The sequence below is a fragment of the Myotis myotis genome, unplaced genomic scaffold, assembly GCF_014108235.1.
Source record: "Myotis myotis isolate mMyoMyo1 unplaced genomic scaffold, mMyoMyo1.p scaffold_m19_p_5, whole genome shotgun sequence".
NCBI classification, from domain to species: domain Eukaryota; kingdom Metazoa; phylum Chordata; class Mammalia; order Chiroptera; family Vespertilionidae; genus Myotis; species Myotis myotis.
The window spans coordinates 43,152,847-43,172,306 of NW_023416357.1; the positions used below are offsets into that span (position 1 = coordinate 43,152,847).

The 19,460-nt window shown below is 36.0% G+C and overlaps 1 protein-coding gene across 8 annotated transcripts in view; it reads left to right on the forward strand.

The window, feature by feature from the left end:
• Positions 1–19,460, forward strand: part of JMY (junction mediating and regulatory protein, p53 cofactor) — a 127,641-nt gene that overhangs the window by 45,628 nt on the left and 62,553 nt on the right. For 7 of the 8 annotated variants that reach the window (XM_036308939.1, XM_036308938.1, XM_036308937.1 and 4 more), the window contains exons 3-4: positions 2,908–3,058; positions 9,258–9,427. The exons of the other annotated variant lie outside the window; for it this stretch is intronic. In XM_036308939.1, coding sequence (XP_036164832.1) covers positions 2,908–3,058; positions 9,258–9,427 — 321 coding nt within the window. The remainder of the gene's footprint in view (positions 1–2,907; positions 3,059–9,257; positions 9,428–19,460) is intronic. 8 annotated transcript variants of the gene reach the window in all.

The following is a 19,460-nucleotide window of genomic DNA, read 5'->3' on the forward strand; positions in this document are numbered from 1 at the left end:
CCAAAAGATGACATCAATAATAATATATTTTACATATTTTGTCTTTTTTTTCCTGGGTATCCTTTTATGTAATTGAAATTACATCCCTGCACAATATTGCAGTGAACACTCTGGTTATTATTCTTGGAAGATATTGTCTTAAATACCTTCAAAAAGTATGGTATCATAAAATACTTTCCAAAAAATGTTTTAATCATTGTATAGTTCCACTAGCAGTATATAAGTGTGTGTCTTTTTCACCATTACCATCTGTTTAGTCTCATCATTTTTTAAAAAATCTATTTTTATTGATTTCAGAGAGGAAGGGAGAGGGGGAGAGAGAGATAGAAACATCAACGATGAGAATCATTGATTGGCCGCCTTCTAGGGATCAAGCGTGCAACCCAGGCATGTGCCCTTGACTGGAATCAAACCCAGGACCCTTCAGTCCATAGGCTGATGCTCTAGCCATTGAACCAAACCAGCTAGGGCCTGTTTAGTCTCATTTTTAATATTTACTTAATGAATCTTTCTAAGTGGTTATCATCCTGCCATCTAAAAGCAGCTATTTGTGTCTTATCTTCTCCCCTTCCCTGCATCAACTTATTCTTATCTGGGCTCTTTCTTCCCAAGGGAAAACAGAGATCGTGGAACAGGAGTTCCCTTCATCCTTTCTTTACCAAACCCCAAACCTACCTTTCTTTGTGCCATGAAGGAATTCTTTCTCTTTTTGCCAAAAGCAAATCCCTACCCCAGTACTCTGATCCTGTCCCTTCTTATCTTTCAAGGTCCTTCCCGCTCTTGTTAGCCCCATCTCTTTCCTGCATCTGTAGGTTCTGCTTGATTCATCTTTTCACTGCTCAAACCGCTCCATGATCTTCATTAAAATAAAACAAAAAGCAAAGGGCCTTACCTTAAGCCTTATTGTTTTTTAGCCCTACCATATTTTCCTCAATTCACATATCTTTCAAAAGAATATTTATTGTTACATGTCCACATTACTCTCCGTATTAAAAACATGTTTGGAAGTGAACCAGTACTTCGGCTGATGATGTGATGTGAGGTAATGGGCAAAGGGAGTTTGCTTATTTCCCAGACCTGTTGTTGGCTAAGGTCAGTGATCTTGATGCTGTTAAGTCTGGATACTAGTTATCATCCTACTTGATCCCTAAATAGTGTGTGACAGCATCAATTTCTCCTCCTTTGAATCTTGCTCCTTATGTAATTCCACACTTTTACGGGTATACCCCCTACCTCTGGCTTGGTTTCTGTATGCACTTTTTCACCCAACCTGAGTGCCGGAATGAACTTAGGGCTCAGTCATGAGCCTTTCCCTTGTGACTTCCTTAGGTAGCCTCATTTATTCTCATGGCTTTAAATGTCTTCTGTGTGTCAAGGTGACCCAGATTTATATTTCTAGCCATGACCTTTGCAAACTCAAATCTAAAATACGCAAAACGAAATCCTCTCTCTTCTTCCTTTTGAAATAAGCTATTCCTCCCTTCACTGTTTACTTTTTAAGGAAATGCCAATTGCACATACATATTTCCCCCCAGTAATCTTGGATTATTCTTGACCCCTCCCTCTTCTCTGGCATTGTCCTTCTTAACATTGCTAATAAATTGTTCACTGTGTGCTGGGCACACTATTCCTCTATCTGGAAGACTCCTCATTTGCTTAAGGAACAAGTGTATTATAGCTAACAGTAAATGTTACCTTCCATTGGGTGTTAAATTTCCAGGTGATTAAAATTTTATTTTGGTTTTAGACTTTCAATTTCTATTTATTGCACAATTTAGAGAATATGGCCTGTACAGTTTCTACTTTTGAAACTTATTATCAACTTTTATATCAAGGCTTGTAACACTTGATAACTTTTTAAAAAGTATCCCAGGAGTGTATCAACATTTTTCTGTATATTTTATTTTCACGTTCCTCATGGTTTTAACTTCTCATTTCATTTTTAACAGTCTTTTCTCAAGATATGATAAAGTAGGATGGAATGTGTATAAAGAGTTCATTGATATTCTTGTTGGATTGCACCCTTCTTCCATGTTAAACTTACCTATGTGATGATTTTATGTACCTTAATATTAATATTGTCACTTCAGTTAATTTTATTTTAGCATTCACCTGGTATATCCGTATCCATCATTTGGGTTTCACTTTCCTTAGTGTTTTTGTTTCAGTCATGACTCTCGTAAATAATACAAAGCTAAATTTTTATTTTTTTCCAGAGCCCTTCATTAGGTAGATGGGTAGGTTTTTATGTATTATCAGTCTTAAAATATTGAGTTTTTATTTTACTTATCATTTATTAAATAAGTATTTTATTGGCACAAATAACTCTTAACCTCACTGAAAATATAATTATCACAAAGGAGGAAATAAATTTCTCATGATCTCAGCACCCCAAAATAACCAGTTACAACAGTGTGCTAAATGCCTTTTGTTTATATATGGAGGAAGAAAGGATGAAAAAGAAGATAGAGAAGGATGAAGGGAGGACAAGTTTTATGTCAGGATCTTCAAGTGTTAATTTTCTTGTGTTATGAATTAATAGCTAGCACTCTAAAGCAGGGAAAAACAAGTATTCTTTGTTTTAGAATCAAGCACAGTGCCTGATGTAAGCATTCAGTAAATGCTTAAGAAATGAATAAAAGAAAGAAAAGAACTTTTAAAAAATGTTTTATTTTATTGATTTTAGAGAGCAGAAGGGAGAGGGTTAGAGAGATAGAGACTTCAGTGATGAGAGAGAATCATCTGTTGGCTGCCTCCTGCATGCCTCTTACTGGGGATTGAGCCCACAACCGGGGCATGTATCTTGACCTAGAATCGAACCAGTGACCTCTTGGTTAATGGAGCGACATCTAACCACTGAGCACACTAGCTGGGCAGAACTTAATTTTTTTTTCTCTCTCTCTAAAGATTTCCATGGAGAATGATTATCTGGGTCCCCGAAGAATTGAAAGTTTACAAAAAGAAGATGCTGATTGGCAGCGGAAAGCTCACATGGCTGTGCTCTCTATTCAAGATCTTACTGTCAAATATTTTGAAATAACAGCTAAAGCTCAAAAAGGTGATTTTCTCAGTGAAGTTATCCTTGTTTAATTTTGAAAACAAGTGGTTTAAATATTTTATGTTCACATTAACTGTGTTGAAAAGTATATGAAAATCACTAATAGTCCTAACAATTAGAAAGGAAGATCACTATTAACAAAGTTATATCCTTTGAGTCTTTTCTAGATATATTAGTAATGGGATATTGATATAGTATAATTCAGTTCTGACACTAATTATTCACAATTACAGACCCCACAATTTAAAGGCACAGCGGTGAGTCTCGAACAAGACTGTCCTCATCTCGGGCACTACTCCCTCATTTAGGGGGGTCCTCAGGCCATCTGCTCTTCTAACCAACTTGCTACCAATTTGGGGGTTCCCATAGCTTTTTTTGGGTTCAGTAATTCACTACAAGGACTCAAAGAACTCAGGAAAGCACATTCTTAGAACTTATAAATGATACAAATCAGGACAAGCCAAATGAGACATAGGGCAAACTCTGTGAAGGTTCATTTCTTTCAACTTCCTTCCATAGGTGGCCATAGAAGTTCTTCAGTGGCTTCTTAATATGAATTCAAACTCAGGGCTGTTCATTATATTAATTATCTGTTACTCTCTTTACCTGCAGTAAATAATACAGATTAACATTGAGGTGATTCTTTCATCAAATCCACATTTTCTTAAGTTTAATTTAAAGCAATTTATCCCTTCATGCCTAGAGCCAACATCATACTCAATGGACAAAAACTAACACCATTTCCCCTAAGAACAGGAACAAGACAGGGATGCCCCCTCTCACCACTCCTGTTCAACATAGTACTGGAAGTGTTAGCCATTGCAATTAGGCAAGAAGAAGAGATAAAAGGCATCCAAATTGGAAAAGAGGAAGTAAAACTGTCCTTATTTGCAGACGACATGATATTATACATACAAAACCCTAGAGACTCCATCAAAAAGCTACTAGACTTAATACATGAATTTGGCAATGTAGCAGGATACAAAATTAACCCCAAGAAATCTGAGGCATTTCTATACACCAATAGTGAACTTTCAGAAAGAGAGATTATAAAAACAATCCCGTTTACCATCGCACCAAAAAAATTAAGCTACCTAGGAATAAACTTAACTAAAGAGGTAAAAGACCTCTACTCAGAAAACTACAGGACGTTGAAAAAAGACATAGAGGAAGACATAAACAGATGGAAGAACATACCGTGTTCATGGATTGGTAGAATCAACATCATTAAAATGTCCATACTACCCAAAGCAATCTATAAATTCAACGCACTTCCCATTAAAATATGAACGGCATACTTCGTAGATCTAGAACGAACTCTCCAAAAATTCATCTGGAATAAAAAAAGACCCCGAATAGCTGCAGCAATCCTGAAAAAGAACAAAGTAGGTGGGATCTCAATACCAGATATCAAGATGTATTACAAAGCCACTGTTCTCAAAACTGCCTGGTACTGGCACAAGAATAGGCATATAGATCAATGGAATAGAATAGAGAGCCCAGAAATCGGCCCGAACCAATATGCTCAATTAATATTTGACAAAGGAGGCAAGAACATACAATGGAGCCAAGATAGTCTCTTCAATAAATGGTGTTGGGAAAATTGGACAGATATATGCAAGAAAATGAAACTAGACCACCAACTTACACCATACACAAAAATAAACTCAAAATGGATAAAGGACTTAAATGTACGACAGGAAACCATAAAAATTCTAGAAGAATCCAAAGGCAACAAAATCTCAGACATATGCCGAAGCAATTTCTTCACTGATACAGCTCCTAGGGCACTTGAAACTAAAGAGAAAATGAACAAATGGGACTACATCAAAATAAAAAGCTTCTGCACAGCAAAAGAAACCATCAACAAAACGAGAAAACCCACTGTGTGGGAAAACATATTTGCCAATGTCATATCCGATAAGGGCCTAATCTCCAAAATTTATAGGCAACTCATACAACTTAACAAAAGGAAGATAAACAATCCAATCAAAAAATGGGCAAAGGACCTAAATAGACACCTTTCAAAAGAGGACATTCAGAAAGCCAAGAGACATATGAAAACATGCTCAAAGTCACTAATCATCTGAGAGATGCAAATCAAAACAACAATGAGGTACCCTCTCACACCTGTCAGACTGGCTATCATCAACAAATCAACAAACAAGTGTTGGAGAGGATGTGGAGAAAAAGGAACACTTGTGCACTGCTGGTGGGAATGCAGACTGGTGCAGCCACTATGGAAGACAGTATGGAGTTTCCTCAAAAAACTGAAAATGGAACTCCCATTTGACCCTGTGATCCCACTTCTAGGAATATATCCCAAGAAACCAGAAACACCAATCAGAAAGGATATATGCACCCCTATGTTCATAGCAGCACAATTCACCATAGCTAAGATCTGGAAACAGCCTAAGTGCCCATCAGTAGATGAATGGATTAGAAAACTGTGGTACATCTACACGATGGTATACTATGCTGCTCTAAAAAGGGAAGGAACTCTTACCATTTGCAACGGCATGGATGGAACTGGAGAGCATTATGCTAAGTGAAATAAGCCAGTCAATGAAGGAAAAATACCACATGATCTCACTCATTCATGGATAATAGAGACCATTATAAACTTTTGAACAATAATAGATACAGAGGCAGAGCTGCCTCAAACAGATTGTCAAACTGCAGCGGGAAGGCCGGGGAGGGTTGGGGGGCAGGAGGTAGGGGGGTAAGAGATCAACCAAAGGACTTGTATGCATGCATATAAGCATAACCAATGGACATAAGACACTGGGGAGGCTAGGGGACTGTCTGGGGGGGGGGGGGGAATGGACACATATGTAATACCCTTTGTATTACTTTAAGCAATAAAATAAAATAAAATAAATAAATAAATAAATAAAGCAATTTATCCCTTCAGAATGCCAATGCAGAATGAGAATACTTTTCCTTGATTTCTCCACATCCTTTGGCATTGTCATAAAAACACACAAAACCAACAATTTGATAAGTGAAAATAGTATCATGTTTTTAAATTTTACATTTCTTTGGTTATTGAATGTTGATCTTTTTTGTTTTGATGTAATAATTGGTATTTGCATATTCTTTTTTCAGTTAACATTTTGCCTATTTTTCTATGGTATTTTTTGTATTGATCTGTAAGAGCTCCTAATATGTTCATTGATATTTTTATTATATTTCTATTGTAGTTGTATAGTTTTGACATCTGTTGCAAATATCTATTCCTAAATTTCCTTTTAACATTTTTTGTTATACAAATTTTATTTGTAAAAATTATCAGCTTTTAAGAATGATTTCCTTTTTAATCTTTAAATTATGTTAACCTGTAGTTTCTAAAGTAAGTTTCTGTGTTCCTCCAAATAGTTAAAACGTACTAAAAATCCTTTTATATATTTAGATTTCTTTCTAGACTGTCTTTTCTGTTCTTATACTGTAATTGTAACTTTATAACAAAATTTATTACCTAGTTTATCAATTAACCCCTTATTATTTTTTAAAATATCTTGGCCATACTCAATTATTCTTCACTAAAATAGTATTATAACCCTTTTGAAAAATCACATATACTCTTTTTTTTAAAATTAGAATTATTTCTTCCCAAACTAATATAATTCTGATCAAAACTACAATGTTTTAGGATTTGAAAGAGGATTTTAATATTCATGAGGAAGAGTAAATGCTTTATTTGTTAAATAAACATGTTATAGGATAATTTGTAGGGGGAGAGTGTGGTTGATATATCATGCCATTTATTCAAGTTGATGAGGCTTTTTGTTTTGTTTTAGTTTTGGTTTTTTATCTGGGTCCTACACATTTCTTGTTCAGTTCACTTCTGGGCTTTTTATGTTTTACCTTTGTTATTATGAAAGGACATTATTCCTTTTAATAGGTTTTGAGCTTTATTCTTTAATCTTCAAATCTTTAATTCTGTTTTGGTGATTAATATGGTATAGAATGTGTTCAGGTTCTTATGCAGATGTTTCACTTCTATACAAAGTGAAACTTGATAGCTGTGATAAAAGCTGTCAATAATTATATGTGATTTTTATTTGTTAAAGAATAAAGTAAATATGGTTTGTTTCTTAGATTTAATCAAATGCTTTAAATAGATGGAATTATAATTAACATGTAGTGTTTGACTACGAAGTGCTTTCCTTCATTCTTTTAAGGTATGTTTTAGTTAGTAATACTTTTTGTTTTAATGTTGATGTGAGTGTTTTTGTGCATAGATGCTGGCAAAAGTGTCTGACGTTTATGCTATTGCTACTTTTTAAACTCATAGTTTTAGTCACCAAGGTTATCGTGTCCCATCTCTCCTGGTCCTGAAATATAGATATTTGCCTAAGCAGGTGGCAAAAGTTTGAGTAAGCCATATTAGTTGTCTCTCCCCATCTTCAGTCTTTTGGGAAAAAATAGTATAATATGATTAAGGAATTTTGAAAATCACATACACTTTATTATTCTGCCACCAGTCATCATCTCCTACTTCATGTCCATTTCAACTACACATAAAAATACTTTACATTTAAAAATACATTATATTAAGATGAGATATTGCTAGAGAACTTGCAGGCATCAAAAGGATAATAAAGAAAATGCTACAGACAACACTTCACATGCAAATTTAACAAAGGTGAAATGGAACAATTCCCTTAAAAACAAAATTACCACAATTCATACAAGTTGATAATAACGAATATTTTTATAACTATTAAAGATATTGGATTTGTAGTTTAAAATCTTTCAAAAAAGAATTTTCTAGGCCCAAATGGTTTCACTGGCAAATGTTACCAAATATCTGAATAGTAATGCAGCTCTTTCTACACAATCTCTTCCAGAAAATAGAAAAGTAAAGGAACACTTCCAATTTATATTAAATGAGACCAGCAATTCCCTAAATCCAAAACTACACAAAAACAGTACAAAAGAAGAAGAAAATGATAGACCTACATTCTACATAGATAGATGCAAAAATCCTCAACAAAATATTGGCAAATTTTAAAATATTTAAAAATTAATAATCATGACCAAATGGGGTTTATCTTTCCTCGTTCGGTATGTAAACATCAATCAATGCATTCTGTATTGAAGGTCTAAAGCAGTGGTTTTTAACTGGTTGTGATGTGTCACACAAAAGGACACGGAGCAGTGTCTGGAGACATATTTGGTTTTCACAACAGCATAGCGTATTACTAGCATCTAGCCAGCAGAGGCCAGAGATTGTGTTTGACATTCTATGTTGCACAGGACAGCCCACCATAATGGCTAAGAATTTTCTGGCGTATAATGTCAAAAGTGCTGGTGTTGAGAAATTCTAGTCTTAATTAAAAAAAAAGCATGATCAGTAGATGTTGAAAAAGCATTCGGCAAAATATAACATCACATGTGCTAAAAAAGCTCAGCAAACTAGGAACAGAAAGGAATTTCCTTAAATTAATACAGTGCATCTACAAAAACCCTAAAGACATCCTCTCAATTAATGGTAAAAGACTAAATACCCCATAAACTAGGTAAAAAGTCAAGAAATGTTCATGCTTGCCATTGCTATTGAATGTAATATAGTAAATCTTAGCTGGTTGTAATAAGGTGAAAAAAAGAAATAAAATGTATATAGTTTGGAAAGGAAGAAATATAATAGTCCTTCCTATTCACAGATGATAACATTGTTTATGTAGAGAATTATATGGAATCTATTTTCTAAACTCTTGGAACTAACAAGTTACTTTCTCAAGGTCACAGGAAATAAGGTCATCCACAGAAGTGAATTTTAGTGGGACTTATTTAATTTTAAATAATCTTGAATATTTCAACTAAGATTACCAGGAAAAATGTATAAACCATCACAGAATAAAGTTTATATAGAAACTTTGAAAGTAATGACACTGGACATGTGAAAGCATTTTTAAAGTTAATCTGACAACTTGGTTTCATTTTCATAAAGTTATTTCTGAGGAAGATTATTTAAAATTTTTATTGAAGACATTAGAATCTAAGATATTGTTGGATAATATTTTAGAGCCATTATAAGTAAATTATCATGGGGGTAGGATTTTTGAGTATGTGGTTAGTGAAAGCTAAGTCTTTGAGTATCTTTGAGTATGTGGTTAGTGAAAGCTAAGTCTTTCAAATTCTTTAGTATCAAGTTGTTTTATATCTTAATGTCTTAAAAAATTGTTATTAATAGCTGTGTACGATCGAATGCGAGCAGATCAGAAGAAATTTGGTAAAGCATCTTGGGCAGCAGCCGCTGAACGTATGGAGAAACTCCAGTATGCAGTTTCTAAGGAGACACTGCAGATGATGCGAGCTAAAGAGATCTGTTTGGAACAGAGGAAACATGCACTAAAAGAAGAGGTAACAAAAATGCAGAAAGATAAAAAATTTTTAAAACTTAAGATTTAATTTTATCTTTGTACAAGACTGACATTTTTCTGATTCTACAATCAACTATTTATTTTGCATTGAGTCCATTAGACAGTAATACTTATGATGGGGCCTATGATTTGAGGTGCCATTAATAGAAAAGTTAGATATATATACGGTATTTTCACAGCATCACAGTGGGAATATAGGCATCAATGCACTATTAAGACAAAAAGGAGGTCTACGTTAGAATTCCTTTGCTTTCTTTTAAAATTTTTATACTGTAATGTTCAAAGCTTTCCGACAATTATTAAAGTTTCACTGCCTAGGGAAATTTAGCAAAAATCCTAGGGCAGTAACATTTTGTTAGACTTCATTATATTATGCTCAGACCATTACCTTTGGAACTTTCACTTTATTTCTTCTGGAACAAAACAAGGTTAATAGAGGTCCAATTTTCTTGACTGGGCTTCAATTTTCTCTTCATGGATACAAAAAAGAAAGAAAAAGCTATAGAAATCCTTGAAAAGGGTTTCTTAAAACCTACCTAAAATGAACTTCTAAAAATTAATTTTTTTTCATTCTCATCCTGTTTATCAGTGGTTTTAGTATTCCTTGTAGGGTCCAAAACAGCACTGGATATACCATTAATGCCCAAATCTTGCTTGAAAATATTGCAACCATTAAATGTATACTAAATGTGTACCTTCTAAACCAGGGGTGGGCAAACTTTTTGACTCGAGGGCCACAATGGGCTCTTAAACTGGACCGGAGGGCCGGAACAAAAGCATGGATGGAGTGTTTGTGTGAACTAATATAAATTCAAAGTAAACATCATTACATAAAAGGGTACGGTCTTTTTTTTTTTAGTTTTATTCATTTCAAATGGGCCGGATCCGGCCCGCGGGCCGTAGTTTGCCCACGGCTGTCCTAAACCATTAGTTTTGAAATACTATTATATATTTTATGTTTTATTATTAAACTCAGCCAGAACAAATAGCTTTTTATAAAAGAGTACTTAACTATCTACAATGGGTTTGAAGAAGCAAATGTTATGGTCTAGGAATATAGTATTTTTGAAAATCAGGAAAGTATATAGTTTTAATAGTGAATGAAGATTAAAACTAGTGTTAGGGTTGGATCTAAGCAGGTGTTCTAGATAGTAGGTAGTAACATTTGATGGTTTAGGCACAACTATTGAGTTTGTGCGCTGTACCCAGAGTTAAAACTCAAAATACTAGCATATCAAAGATGAAAAGCAGTCAAATTATTAAATAAATTTTGGATTGCTTTTCCTTTTCTTTACCCATTTTCTACCTTATTGAGATAGATAGTTAACAATTTATTGTATCATACATTATTAAGTCGTTTTGGGGGGGGAAATGAAATCACTTTTTGGGGGCCAATATGTCACACATGAAATATTTCTAAAACCAAACTCCTTCATTTCCCCGTATAGCAGGTCTTCCTCAAATCTCTCCTTTCTGCTAAGGGCACATGGTTCTTCAAGATACTCCAGGCCCAAAACCTTAGGGTCATCTTTAACTCTTCCCTTTCCTTTGCCTCCTTTTTCTGCTTGTTAGAATTCTACCCAACTAAAATGTCCCTGCTCAGTTTATTCATTTAATAACTATTTGTTTAATGTTTTTCATGTTTTTGCTAGGAATTATAATAGGTGATGGGGATAAAGACATGATTAGTACTCCCTCCCCCCCTTTTCTTTAAGCATAAAAAGGTGCAGTCCTGGTGTTTTGAGTTCTTAGAGTATGGTGGGGTAAGACATGGGCAGTGTGCAAATGAGCTGTGAAATAGACAGGTATCATTGTATGCAAAGTGGACCCTTGGAGGAATATTCCACTTTGACCCAAAGGTCATAAGGTGAAAAGAACTGCATGTTGCAGGAGTCCTACTAGAGGTAGGAAAAGTCAGCCTAGTTATCTGGAGGAGAGTGAGAAAGGAAGTTGGAAAGTAAGCAAAGTTTAGGGTTGGCCTTCTATGCCCTGCCAAGAAATTTGAATTTTACCCTAAAAACAGTATAGAGCCATTGTAAGATTTTAATCAAGGAGTAACATGATCAGATTTGTTTTTATGAAATATTATTATTCTGGGCAGTTTCTAGAAAATTGATTTGAAAGCCATTCTTAAATCCTTAACCCATTTACTTTACACAGGAAACTTTTCAAATTATGTTTTACTAATGATCGTTGAAAGCAAAGCGTTTCTCATAATTTGGATCTTTAATTCTGTAATGAAAGAGATTTGAGTTAAAGGCAATAGGAAATTGAGAAAGATTAAACTTACATTATGTTTTGATAACCTGAAATTGTTGCTTTTAAAGCTACTCAGGGTATTTCTAGGCAGCAGAGAGCTTGAGGTCCAGATTGCACAGGTCTGGCCTCCTCCTGAATGGACATGAGCTTGTGCCTTTGTTCAGATAGCACTGCAGTCATCTTGAATAGACTTGTAGAAGAGGCAAGAAGTATGGATTTTTGTTTGGACAGAGGAGAATGAGCTGGATTAGGCAACTGAATTTATTTTTTTTTATTTTTTATTTTTTAATATATTTTATTGATTTTTTACAGAGAGGAAGGGAGAGAGATAGAGAGTTAGAAACATCGATGAGAGAGAAACATCGATCAGCTGCCTTCTGCACATCTCCTACTGGGGATGTGCCCGCAACCCAGGTACATGCCCTTGACCGGAATCGAACCTGGGTCTTTCAGTCCGCAAGCCGACGCTCTATCCACTGAGCCAAACCGGTTTCGGCAAGGCAACTGAATTTATACTAGCTATTTTAAGAGAGGAATTATACTTCAGAAGGATTAGATAAGAATAAAATTATTTGCTTCATCATTAGATTTGTAGTACTTTGTAGCTCAAAATGATTTTTAAATCATATTTTGAGACATACTTCATATACCATACAGTTTTCCCATTTAAAGCATAACTAAGCAATACAGTCAACTGCAGAATATTTTCATAACCCCCAAAATAAACCTGTGTCCATTAGTAGTCTTTCTTCATCTCTCCTCCAACCCTCCCCCAGACCTAGGCAATAACTAATCTACTTTCTCTATATAAATTTTCTATTCTGGACATTTTACTGTAAATGGAATTAAAAATATGTGGTTTTTTTACTTAGCACGTTTTCAAGGTTCATCCATGTTGTAGCATGCATCACTTGAAAGTAAAGCATTTTTATTATGCCTTTTGTTATGTTTTGTTTTATTTGGGGTTTTTTTTTTGGTGCCGAATTACACTTTATTGCATGGTTATACCATATTTTGTACATTCATCAATTGATAAACATTTGGATTCATTCTACTTTTGGAGCTATTATAAATAGTGCTGCTGTGAACATTCATGTACCAGTTTTTTTGTCTTGATATATATTTAGTGTGCAAATGCTATTTAACCAATTGAGGAACTACCAGACTGCTTTCCAAAGCAGCTGTACCATGTGCATTCCCACTAGCAGTATAGGAAGGTTAAAATTTCTCCACATATTTACATTACCACCACCAATGCTTCTTACAGTTTGTCTTTGTATCATAGCCATTCTGGTGGGTGTGAAGTGGTATCTCATGGTTTTGACTTACATTCCCTAATGGCATTGATGTTGAGTATCTTTTCGTGTGCTTATTGCCCACTTAACATATCTTCTTTAAATAAACATTCAGATCTTTTGGCCATTTTTAAATTTTTTTTATTACTAATTTGAAAGTTCTATACAAGTCTTTTATCAAATACTTATATAATTTGTAAATTTTTGCTCCCATTCTGTGGATTGACTATATTGTTTTTTAAAGCATTGAGTATATTTGTGAAAGTAGTACATTTTTGTCTGTAAAGAAGAGCAAAATGTCTCTGCTTAACTATACATATAAACGCCTAAGCAACCATTACAACGGAACAACCAGTCGCTATTATGCACACTGACCACCAGGGGGCAGGTGCTCAATGCAGGAGTTGCCCCCTGATGGTCAGTGCGCTCCCACAGAGGGAAGCTCCGCTCAGCCAGAAGCCATGCTCACAGCTGGCGAGGGCAGCTGCGGCGGCAGCATGGCGCCCAGCCCCAGTTCGGGCTCCTCCCTGGCCACCTACCGCACTGCTGTGTCCCTCGGGGGATGTCCGACTGCGGTTTATGCCCAATCCCTGCAGGCCAGGCTGGGATCAGGCCTAACCGGATTGTGAGAGGGATGTCCGACTGTGAGAGGGTGCAGGCCGGCCTAAGGGAACCCACCACCACCACCATCCCCTAGTGCACCAATTTTATGCACCGGGCCTCTAGTATTAATATAGCTTTATGAAACATTTTGGGCTTAGGAGGCATACCAAGACAGTTCTCATTGACATTTTAAAAGTGCATATGCTTGCCTCTTGTTTAAAAAATACTATATGAGCCCTGGCTGGTGTAACTCAGTGGTTAAGGTGTCATCCTGTGCACCAAAGGGTCACGGGTTCAATTCCTAGTCAGGGCACATACCCAGGTTGCAGGGCATGTATGGGAGACAACTGATGAATGTTTCTCTCTTTCCCTCTTCCTCTCTCTAGAACCAATGAAAAAACATATCCTCGGGTGAGGATTTATTTTTTTTTAAGTGTATGAGGTATCGTGGTCGTGATCTAGAAAGAAATTTTTTTGTGAATGAAGTTAAAATTGTAGTTTTATTTTTCCCTTACATTTTCTTATTTGCTGCTATTGTTAAAGATAAAATTGGATCTTTTTGTTACTAGCCATCTGGAATTTTCTTCTAAGTTCCAGAACTTTTGAAACTTAAAATCCTAGCACTTCTTTGCCTGTGAAGTAGAGTATCACTCTTTGTCTTCATCACATTGACTAGCTTTATTCTAAGCAGACTGACATTGAGTTGTTCTGACAACATAGGGAATCATAAAATACGTGGTTTTATTTAGCATGTTTTCAAGGTTCATCCATCTTGTAGCATTCATCAGTACTTTTTTGTTATGTTTGTTTTAGGGTGCCTAAAGGAGCTGCTGAGTGTAAGGTTTCTGATTGCAGTACTTGCTATTGCAGGAACATTATTCTTACTGGAATTGGTCTAGGGTGGTAGAGGAAGCTAAAATGGGCCCTGAGAATCTGGGATGATGATTATCTGTGGGGTCATTTTCCTTGGAGCCATCCTGTTACCTTAACAGTCTGTTTTTTAACGTTCTGGATTGTGTTTGAATCTTCAAAGGTTTTGGTAAAACTGCCAGTTAGTCATTCTTGCTAGGTTTATGATTGTTGTGTGTATATAATATATGCATTGTGCTTTTTATATGCGTCTGTGATGATTTACTATACAGTTTTATTATCGTTAATTTAAGGTGACCACATTACTCATGAGAAACAGAACAAATGTCAGTTATTAAGCCCATCCCAAACAAACGCTTGCCAGTGAAGACCTTGTGATACAGTACTACCCTGTGATTTAAGTGATGGGGAGACTTTTGTTCTTTTAAAAAATGTCACTATGTTGTGTTTCCTTAGGTTATTTTGAAGACAAAAGACTTCTTCCTGATGTGACAAAACACTTTAAAAATAGCAATTAAATTGAAAATATTTAGTAATATTTGACATGAGTATAATGCTGAACTTGAAACAAAATTTCTAAATTAACACTGAAATATTAAATGTCACTGGGCAAGCAAAATTCTATTTAAATTTTATATTTTCTTAACACTATCTAGTATTCAGAATAAGTATGATGCCTTTTACTCTATCTCCTTTTTAACTGTTTCTGAGTCTTGATCATAGCCATTCTTACCCTTTTTAGGTCACAGACAATTTGTCCCTTTAATGATTTGAAAGCGAGGAACCCTGTACTCAGAGAAATACACATATGCACAGCTTTGCACACAAATTTAGTAGGTTCCCAGATCATCTGTATCTGAGCCTCTATCTGCTGGTGTTCAAATTTTTCCATCAAAAACTCTTGAAAATATCATTGCCCTTTGGCCCGATACTTTTGAAAGGGTGAGTTCAATTAGTTGTGACTATTTTATTCCACACTTTCAATAGTATATTCCCCATCAATCCAGATTTTAAAACAACAGCACAGTCTATCCAGATACATCTTTAATTTCAGATATTATTACGTACAGATCACATCAGATTTTAAACCACTGAACAAGGTTAAGCTACATATAATTACACAGGGTTAGGAGTAGGATATATTTTACAAGTATCATTAAAATAATGTTTATTAATGAAATAAGGGATTCTTTTTATAGTTATTAATTGAAATAGATACTAAAATTAAGATGCCATCATGAAACAAATCACATATCTCAATTAATTTGTGGACTGTTACCTTCTGTTGACCATGTTCTCTGGTTAATAGGGAATTAACCAGAAAACCCTTTGGATTCCAGTCCTTGTGGTTGAAAGTTGTAAAAATATACCAATGTGCTTTCTTGTCTTGGCAGAGGATTTTAACCATTCCCATTCATATTTTTAAAACTGATTCTTTGAGGTCATCACTATGAATATACATAAACTTATAGAATATTGAGCTGATTGTATTTACCAATCCTGAGGCTAGTTCCTTTTATTTCATTATTTTGTCTTTCTCCTAAAAGCATATGGCTAAATTATGATTAATTAAGGTTATAGCCCTCTATGACAGTTTATTTAAGTCATTAGTTATTGACTAGAGGCCCAGTGCACGAATTCGTGCACAGGTGCGGTCCAGCTGCCCCGCCCCAATGGGAGTTGATCGGGGGCCCGGGCCGGTGGCGGGGAGGGGCCACGGGTGGTTGGCTGGCCGGTCCTGCCCCCAATCAGGCTGGTTGGCTGGCCGCAGTGGGCATCATAGCGACCGGTCATTTCGGTGTTCCGGTTGCTGGCTTTTTATATAGAGAGATTATTGAGCACTTACAGTATAATGAGCATGAGCTTATGATATAGACAGAGATCTTCAACAGAACTTCCTTCAGTGATGAAAATGTCCTACATCTGCACTTTCCCATAAGCTAAGCTACTAGCAATATTTGTATTGAGCCCCTGAAATGTGGCATATATGACAGAGGAGCAGAATTTTTTATTTTAAATTATTTAAATAGCCACATATGGCTTGTGGCTGCTAAATTGGACAGAGTTACAGATCCCATCTTGTGTGAATTATTTAACTTCTCTATAAATTAGAAATAATATATACCTCTAGGAGAGTTATGAGTTCATGTATATAAGTCATTTAGCAAAATGCCTGGCATAGAGTAAGAACCACAAAATAAACATTTGATATTATTGTGATCTGTGTTAGTTAACTGTGCATGTATCATGGAAGGGAATACAGAGGTGGGAAAAATATAATTCCCATGTTTTAAGATGTTTGTTTTTCGTATGGGCCTTTCCAAAAAGTTTCAACCTCAAGGAACATAGGTGGGGAAGCCAGAGTGCTTGTTGAGGCAGAGAGGCTGGTTTTGTGTTTTTAATTTTTTTTATCAGTAAGCAGATAGAGTCTGTTTCATCATATCTGTACAGTAGGTATTTCAGTCTCTTAGTACAGAAAGCTAGGTTCCACTCCAAAAGCTCTAATGTTAATTGTGAAATTCCATTTTTACTATCTAAGTTATATTTTGATAGTGGTTATAAAAAAAAGTTTTAAATGTTTCAGGCCCTGTCCTTAGTGCTTATTATCTCAATTCCCAAACATAACCTTTGTGCTATAAGCCCATAAGTCATTATCTGAAACCCCCAAGACCAGATATGTTTCAGAATTCTTAGTTTTTTAGATTTTAGAAAGCCCGTTGAGGGCATGTAACTACTGGACAAGTGTTAGCATTTCAGTAATGAAACATATAGATATTTATATTAAATGGAATAAATAGGGACTCACATCAAGTCAGATCATATTTTCCTACAAATGGATGGTGAGATTAGGTTTCAACATCAAAGAAATTATGTATATTTCCAATTTTAAAATATTTCTGAAATGTGGAATTTTAGATAATTCTGTCAGCTTCTATGTAGTTCCCTATTCGTGCAGCTGTTATGCTGGAACCCCAGGTTTGTCTGGTTATAAGTCTCATGTTCTTTTCATCTTTTCCACATAAAAGGGCTAGTCTTGATTGAATGCTTGCCAAGCTTGCCTTTAATGTTATTTCTCTTACACTGTGCATTATTTTTATGACTACTCTTTGAACCCGTGCTTCATTTCTTGTTTACTGCCATCTTCTCTGTAACTCACATAGTGGTGAGTGCTCAGTGAGTATTTGTTGGCTACTATATTGGCTCAACCCATAGATATTCTGTTTTTCACAGCCCCTCACATGTTGTGGGGTTTTCTAGCATAGTAGAGTAAAAGGCAGGACAGGGCCATCGGTCTTTATGTAAATGACTTTATATGTGTTTTTATGATACAGTACAGTCAGTAAAATAGGTACACATGGCCGAAACCGGTTTGGCTCGGTGGATAGAGCGTCGGCCTGTGGACTGAAAGGTCCCAGGTTCGATTCCAGTCAAGGGCATGTACCTGGGTTGCGGGCACATCCCCAGTGGGAGATGTGCAGGAGGCAGCTGATCGATGTTACTTTCTCATCGATGTTTCTAACTCTCTATCTCTCTCCCTTCCTCTCTGTAAAAAAATCAATAAAACATATTTAAAAAAAATAGGTACACATGAAAACTATATCATTATTGTGCAGGGGGGAATGATTATCTGTGGGGTCAACAGTGTATGATGTACTTATGTGGATATATGGATGTCGACTAATACTTCCTGTACTTCATTTCCTTGCTAGATTTACTGCAGAAACATTTTTCTTTGTTTCCTTTTCCATATTTATTGGAATAGTGCTCCCTACTTTTGTCTAAGTCAGTGGTTCTCAAACTGTGGGTCGCGACCCCTTTGGCGGTCAAATGACCCTTTCACAGGGGTCACCTAAGACCATCCTGCATATCAGATATTTACGTTACGATTCCCTCTCACTTAGCAAAATTACAGTTATGAAGTAGCAACGAAAATAATTTAATGGTTGGGGATCACAATATGAGGCACTCTTTTAAAGGGCCAGAAGGTTGAGAACCACTGGTCTAAGGGGAAAGACCATCCTTGTAGTAATTGGTAGAATTGAGCTCGTTCTAACGTTGCTAGTACTACTTAGGTTACCTTAGGAAGTCACAGTTTGGTTTGGGGTCTTGATTTCAAAAGTTTATTTAGAAGGGTGAAACGAACAGAGTTTTTTCATTGGCATTGATTGTCTTTTTCGTGAACACTTAACCTGCTCTTTAGACTTCCTTCTTGTCGGGGGAAGCACTGCCCCCCAGGTTCCATCTGTGGCACCTTCCTTCTCTGCATGGCTCCATTGCTCACAATTAGTGCTCCATCCACTCTGGATTCCCATTCCCTTAGTTCTGTGGCTGTCATCTGAGCTAGGCACCAGGAAAAAAGTCAGTCTGGAAATTTCAGATGTTACAGGGAAGAGATTTGGAGCAATGTGGCCTTCGCATACCTCTCCATGCCTTTCAGTGAGAATTTCCCCACCATGTTGAAGTTTAGATAAACCTCTCAGCACCACTTTGCCCTCTTAAGATTTCCCTGGCTTGTCTTTAACCCCCTTCTCCTTAGCTTATCCCATGAAAGTCCTCTCTACATCTCTTTAACTTTCCTGAGACCCATCACTGCCCTATTGTTTGTTCTCTCAGAGTTTGGTACTTAACAGATTTCTTGTCTGTGCTTCTGTCTCTCATGAGGTTTCGTCCTTCTTTTGAACCCAGCCATGCCAAATACACTTCTGGACTCCCTTGCTCTGAAGAGAACTCACTAAGCCAGAAAATGGGGGATGAGATCACTTATTGTGAAAGAATACCCCTTCCTTTCTTTGCTATTTGCTGTACTCTGGTATCATTATTCATCTCAAATGCTTTTAAGGTACTTGGGCCCTGGGCAGGAATTGGAGTATTGTTCTACTTGTAGTTGAGACAGCTGACAATGTACAGGTATGTTAGCAGGGGACTTTGAACTTTCTTCCTTAGCCAAAGTATGGGACAGGAGTCTGGTAGTTAGCACATGTCATA